This window comes from Macadamia integrifolia, chromosome 1 (genome assembly GCF_013358625.1).
Source record: "Macadamia integrifolia cultivar HAES 741 chromosome 1, SCU_Mint_v3, whole genome shotgun sequence".
Classification (NCBI taxonomy): Eukaryota; Viridiplantae; Streptophyta; class Magnoliopsida; order Proteales; family Proteaceae; genus Macadamia; species Macadamia integrifolia.
The window spans coordinates 12,879,555-12,886,842 of NC_056557.1; the positions used below are offsets into that span (position 1 = coordinate 12,879,555).

At 34.0% G+C, this 7,288-nt stretch overlaps 1 protein-coding gene across 1 annotated transcript in view; it reads right to left on the minus strand.

Annotated features, from left to right (window-relative positions):
- Positions 1–4,535, minus strand: part of LOC122080021 (polyadenylate-binding protein-interacting protein 9-like) — a 12,271-nt gene extending 7,736 nt beyond the window's left edge. The window contains exons 1-7 of the mRNA XM_042646880.1: positions 3,847–4,535; positions 3,226–3,336; positions 3,030–3,074; positions 745–817; positions 525–637; positions 289–348; positions 26–73 (exon numbers count right to left, since the gene is read on the minus strand). Of these exons, the coding sequence (XP_042502814.1) occupies positions 26–73; positions 289–348; positions 525–637; positions 745–817; positions 3,030–3,074; positions 3,226–3,336; positions 3,847–4,155 (759 nt within the window). The 5' untranslated portion in view covers positions 4,156–4,535. The remainder of the gene's footprint in view (positions 1–25; positions 74–288; positions 349–524; positions 638–744; positions 818–3,029; positions 3,075–3,225; positions 3,337–3,846) is intronic.
- Between the last annotated feature and the right edge of the window lie 2,753 nt (positions 4,536–7,288).

Genomic DNA, 7,288 nt, shown 5'->3' on the forward strand with positions numbered 1-7,288 from the left:
AATACTTAAGGGTCATTGTTCTGACCTCACCACAGATTGTCTCAAAGAAAACTTTCACATCATTTTGAGTAACCTGCCAATAAAAATAGATCTTTTAACTGGGAAATGTACACCAACAACTATATTTAAAAACATAAGATCATAATGATCAAATCAAGTTGCATTACAATATCAACCACTAGATTTAAAGCAGAGAAGGGCATTCAAACATTTACCACAAAAACCAAAGCCCTCACAATAAATCCTTGGGGGCCTACTTATCCCCCCAATAAATAAAACAGAATATACCTTCTTATCAATATTTGTACAATACACTGTCCGGGCACACATCTCCCGTTCATCTTCAGACTGTATTCATTCACAAAATAAATAAAATCAATAAAAAAAAAAAATAAAAATAAAAAAATAAAAAAAAGAGAATAAAAGCAAGGTCATGGCCAAATAAAACTTGGACAAATATGTAAGCTAGCCATCACAAAGAGACCACAAAAACCAAAAACAGGCAGAGTATTCCTAGTTCATACCCTGGGAAGGAATGTAGGGTTCACAGGCAAGATAGCAGTTTTTGAAGGTAAAACTCTGACAGGATAGTAACCCAGCATGGTCCCACCAAGGTTGAGAGCTGCTCTTGCACCTTCTGTCAAACACATATTCCCATGAAAATCACAATGTAGACCACATAAAAAGTTTTCCAGCATACAACTACATAAGAAAGATAAAAGTAGAGGACAAGAACCAACTTACGCTCATCAGCAAACTCAATAAAAGCAAACCGAAGAACTGAGTGAGGATCACCACAAACTCGACAGTCAACTACCTTCAAAGTACACATTTTAAAGGATTCAAATATCAGACTTGTGCCATTTTATTCACCATGGTACCTAAATGTACAGTTAAAAGCAACCATTTCACTGTCTTCATGTAAATCAAAACCTAAAAGCTGCTTCCCCTAAAAAGAAAAACATGTTCACATGAAAGAAAAAGAAAAAATTACATGAACATGTCATGATGCAAAAGAGCACATACTCTCCCTGTCCTCTTTGGAATGTTTTACTGTCCCAAATTGCTTGTCCATTGTACCATCTAATGCACAAGTTTTTTTACATTCCTAAATTAGCCTTGTCAAGTGTTTAAAACTTAAAAAGAAACTTAAATGACAACAGACTAGTGGGGTATAATTTTGAAAATTTTGAACAAAATTGGTGGGTAATTAATGGCATAACTGTTTGACCTTGAAAACTGAGATTTGTCGAAATGGACAGTCTTTTTGGTAAGGACAGAGTAAACTAATTAATCACATTTCCATTCATAACATAAGAAATGGAAATGCAATTCTAGCAATGTCGGCAGGTTAATTATCAAGCACTCAACATCTTATGAGATAAACAAACAAACTTGTTTGCTGATATATTCATATTTTTAACACAAATAGCTCCAGTGCAGGAATCGGATGCATTTATACATAAAGCCCTACCACTGCATGGTTACTTCAAAGGTAGGGGTACAAATTGCCTGAAAGGATCACTATCCTATTAACTATACTTCCATGCACAGAAACAGGGTTTCTCTCTTCATTTAAGTTGCAATTTGCTACTCATTTTCCTATAGCATAAGAAAAAGCTTAATGAACTCATGAATAATATATGCTAAAAATTTTGCATGATACCATATCTCCACTTGATCTAAAATCCCATTTGATTTTGCATGTGATATCATGAAAGAATTTTTGAAATAGATCTATTTAGGATTAAAACACTTTGCAGATGTAAGATATAAGAAACTGATTGAGTATTGACAATTCGACATTACAGTTTGCTCACAAAAAGCCAAACGAGAACATAAAGCTTAGAGATACTTACAATATGTGAACTTTATCAAGGGAAATGAATAATCAAAAATAAATATTATGTGACATGTATGCAGAGGAAGGATCAATGAAATCTGTACAAGAACAAATATTAATCACGCAATCAAGTAAAAAGATAAACTAGATAAGAAGAATAGCTAACAAAATGAAAAATTAAAAAAAAAAATCTATATCTGTTGAAGCACCATGCGAAAACACTAGCTGCATTGAACCACCTTAGGTTTTTTTTCTAAACATGTGATTTTCCCCACCCTCTCCCCCACCACTCCAAAATAAAAAGAAAAAGAAAAAACCACTTCATAGAGGGTACAACGACAATTAGTAACATGGTGAAGACAATCACTGGGTGGAGTGGCAGCAGCGGCAAGGCAAAACTAAGAAAAATAGAGAAAATCCTAATCCCTTCACTTCCTCGAGAAAAAAGTCCAAGACTCATTCACAACATATGTAAGAAAATAGCCACTACTCCATTTTAATAGAAAGGTGTATAATATTATAGTATTTGAAAGTTTGAAAATCAATTGCCAATTGCTAACAAGAGGAGAAGTTGTTTGAAATTTTTCCCTTTTTAATCATCCTGTAGGTTATGTTTTACAATTAACATTACTTACCCTTTTCCTTCCTTTATCATGATGCTTTCCCTTTTCTATTTGGTTATAATTTTCTATCTGAGACCTATTCCGTTTCCTATCTAATGCCTATAAATAATTAAATACAACTTAAATAAAATGTTCATGTCTACAACAGCTATATCAAGCCATCTCGTTAGATTAACCCAAGATTTTATAGAAGGGATTATAGAAGGCATAGTGATAGCAAAACCAGATTTTAAATGAACAATGTCCATAAGGAAAATAAAAGGAAACGCAGTCCCCACAATACCAAAATAGAAACACCAGGGCCAGATTTGAACTCAGATTTCTATCCCTTTTTTTTTTTTTTTGGGGGGGGGGGGGGGTGGGGCGTGTGGGAATAAAGTATGCAAGACTACTTGCTTCATTCTAGAAAAGCAATGAAACACTGTTATTCCAGACATGTTTCCCAAAAACAAGTCAGTCATGGGTATCATCAAACAAAAAGTAACAACACTTATTACGCAGTCAAAGCATTCGCCTGGAGTCCCAGACAGATGATATGATAAAGAAGCTAATATCAAACTTACTTGTCCACAATTAATGAACAGTGCAGCAAGCCGCTCTTCAGTGACCTAGTTTTCACATATTAAAGAAGTTTCATCAGTGTAATGTCTCCAATTAAAACCAACATTTCAAGGTTCATCCAATACAGGAGAAGACGGTTAGTATTAAACCAACGAGGAAAAATGAAGTGTACAATTATTACATAATTCTTAGACTTACATGCTGATCGATGTCAGAAACATATACAGTTCGTCTAATGCTATCTTCTCTTTGTGCTCTAAGAGCTCTCCCATTCAATCTTCTCCTCCCCGGATTATAATTAATCCTCTTCTGGCAAAACAGAAACAACAAAATTTCAGTTACAAACAGAAAACAACAGAAACCAAGTAAGGAACAAATATTCAACTTCTGGAGAGAGAGAGAGAGAGAGAGAGAGAGAGGGGGGGGGGGGGAGAGAATCCGACAAAGAACTGCAAAGAATGGACAATCTGCAAGCAAAATTATAACAGAAATGCGATAAATGAACTGTACAATACGACACAAAGATTAGAAATGAGACAAAACACAGAAACCCTGTGAATTTAATACCAAGGAAGATAACATCAAACTCTGTAAACTGAACTACAATATACAGGACATCTCGATCATGTTCCCCACCACCCCCCCCCCCCCAAAAAAAAATCTTTTTTTTCTAACCCATCCATACCTTCAAACATATGACCTTAGCCATTTGTTCATGAATGATTGATCAGGATAAATAAAATCGATACCATCCTTATAGATCACAACAGACACAAAAATAATTTAAAAGAAAAATGATAAAACCAAGACTTTCAATACCCTTCGATAATTTGCAGACCCGTTGTTGAAATCCTCATTAGCCCCATTAAAATCACTTGGAGGAGACTGTGATTGTGATTGACGATCAGTCGTATAAGAAGACGGGAAGAATTCCTTCGCCGACGGGTTCAATTTCGAGAGCAAATCAACGAGCTTGCGCACATCGCTCTGGAACTCAGATTGAGAATCAGAGGAAATTGGGGCAACATCACCAACAGTAGGAACAGAAGTAACAGCAATAGTGGAAGAAGGGCGATGATGGATGAACTGATCATCCGAACCAAACCCATTCTCCGCAACAGCAGCCATGAAAATTAAACCAGAAAAAAAATAAAAACAAAAAACAAAAAATAAAAACAAAATAAATAAAATTTTCTTTATCAAATCTCCAACTCTCAACCCTCTGTGTCTGCAAACAAATTTAGGGTTTTATTTCTTCACAAGAAAAAAAAAATCCTAACAAAGATGCTACTTTCTCAAGCCTGAAATTTATAAGTAGCATTCCATCCAAGAATGCCTAGAAATGGACAGAAACAAATAAATGAAGAAATTGAAAAAATCTTTTTTTCTGATAATTAGTTATACAGAGCACTTGGGTTTTTCTGGGTTTCGGTTCTGCTCTCTTTCTCTCCACAATTGGGCTTTCTCTCTCTTCTCTCTGTTCTCTCTCTTCTATGTATATTCTATGTATATAGCAGAAGAGTTGAGAGAGTCAGGAAGCTTGGCACGTTAAAAGTAGGAAAGAAATCAAAACGTAAGGTGACGTCACCATCGTGTTGGTTACTTTTGCAACAAGAGGAAGGGATTTGTTGGGATTGTAATTTTATTATATTTTTCAGACTTTTTCTTTGCTGTTAATATGTAAAATAAACCCAAATAATAAACAACCTAAAAGAACAGCCTATGTGTTATTTCTTTAATAGATTAAAATATTGAGCTGAATAAAAAATTAGGTTTTTTTTGGGTAGAGAGAATAAAGAAATTAGGGCTTTTTTTTTTTTTTTTTCTTTGGTAAGAGAATAAAGAAATTAGGTTGAAAATTATTATTTTTACGGGTGTCGAACTAAAAACATTTACTAAAATCGAATCGAATGATTTACATTAAAAATTATGAAAGCATCTAATAAATGGTTCGTTTTGGTTTAAAAATAAGATCATTTGGTTAAATGGTCCATTTTAGTTTCAAAAAATGAAATTATTTAAATCGATAAAAATAATTAAATTTTGAGTTGTAATTAAATAAATATCACCCTCTTGAGTCTTTAATATCCTCATGGCTCCATTTTCATCTTGATGAAATTGTTTATATTTTTTTAAAATAATAAGTCTAAATTAAAAACATAGAGTACATTTATATTAATTAATTTCTTATGTATTTTTTTTAGCATTATGCATTTTTCATAGTCTAAGTTATATCAAATAATTTCTAACTTTTTTTCTATGAAAGTAGGTTTTTTGGTGCGGCATCTTCTATGAAACTATTCAGTAACCGTTTAATAAATGGTTCAATTTTGCTTTCATTACATAAAATGGTTCAATTTTGCTTTCTACTTTTGACATTGTGAACAGATCAAACTATACCATTTAACTGAAATCACAAAATTTAGCACTCGTAGGTATCACACCTACACTTCCTTTCCTTTATTTTGCTTAAATGTTTAGCTGATTCTACTAATCCGATTTTCCAAATCCATATGTTTTATCACTTTTTTTTTTTAAATTATATCCACATTGATGTATAAACAATCAATTGTGATTGTGTATAGAATAACTGTTTGACTGTCTTCTATTAATTGATATTCTTCTTGGCCCAGTTGGTGAAGAGTGAATCTTTCCGATTAGGGAAGAGTATTTTCATCTTATACAATAAGGGTTGGGAGGTATGATGACATTCACATTTTACCAAATCCAGTCGCAGAATCAAATCTCTTACCAAAAAAAAAATCAGATGATCAAATCATTAATGGTGAAGAAATTTTTTTTCCCCATTGGTAGAGGAAAACTTAATTTTCTTTTCCTCCCTATTTATTTATTTTTTCCGATAGTTGATGCATGCGAAGGTTGATTACCACAATTTTTATTGACTTGTGGAAGTAATTGAATCCAAGCAAGATTATTGACAATGACAATAATTAATCATAATTAAAGGAAAATTAAGAAAGTGTTTAAAACATTAACCCACTAATAACATGTATTTATTCTCTTAAACACGTGTTGCAAAGAAATCTCTCACGTACCATGTAAATTTCAAGTGGTTGGAGCATGTAAATTTTAAGGAAGTGATTTAGACACTCTTCATCGGAGAGAGTTAAACGCACATACAACAGCTGGGAGTCCCTTGGAGTGAGCACTCTAGTGTTGGAGTGCATGCCTGAGGTGCACCTAGTCGCCAGATGTGGCATCTCCAGCACTAGAAAGGATCAGAATCCTTTAAGCAATCAAAATTGTATCTCAAGGGGATTCAAATCTCATGAAATGGATTGGGGCAATCTAACTCCCATTAATCTGAATTACCCGACCTAGCAACTTGCATGATGAACACATGTTAGTTGTAACTAAACCGACCCATTGGGCTCTCAGTTCACCTCACATCTTAGATGTTTTCTTTGATCATCACTGCTCATTATGGTAGACACATCTTTCTTTTATAGGGCTCTTTCTTCCACCTTTTGAAAGACTCCACTCTCCTGTAGATTTCACCTCCTTGATTCTTCTCTTGAAGACTTCACCCACTTTGAAAGACTCTACTCTCTTAGGAAACTTTACTCTAATCTCCCATTTAGTGTCCCTCCATCTTTTCCATTGGAAGACTCTAGAGGGAAACTAAATCATCAAACCAAATCCTTTATTAAATGAAATCCTTCCACCGATCTAGATAAAAGATGACAAACCCAATAATCTTCATATAAATGGCATCTCTACCCTATGTGCGAAAACTTGCTCTCATTTACTTTTTTTTTTATTCCACCACAATTAAAATTTTGATCCAATAAGTAGATCGTTTGAACCGACATTAGCCAATTTGAATCAAAATTTCCTTGGACAGATTCTTGTTCCTAAAACTGCAACGCCCAATTAATTGGAGAGGAGCATAATCCTCCCCTTTTCCAACCTCTCTTCCTTACCCCTTACCTTACATGATGGACTATCCAAAGTTAAATCAACACCTATATAATTTGCAGAATGTTCAATGATTATACAAGTTGAGTTGAGTTGAGTTAAGCACCTATCCATGTTTACACACAGTCGTATGCACACTCAGCCTCTCAGAGGCACTTCCAAGTGTGCACACCCATTCCACATTCCATGCACTTCAATATAAAATACAAATAATAAGCATCCACAACACAGGATTTTTATGAGGTTCGATAATTTGCCTACATTTTTGAAGTAATACCTGTAAAGTCTTCATACCTACTCAATACACTACTTTTGACTGCAC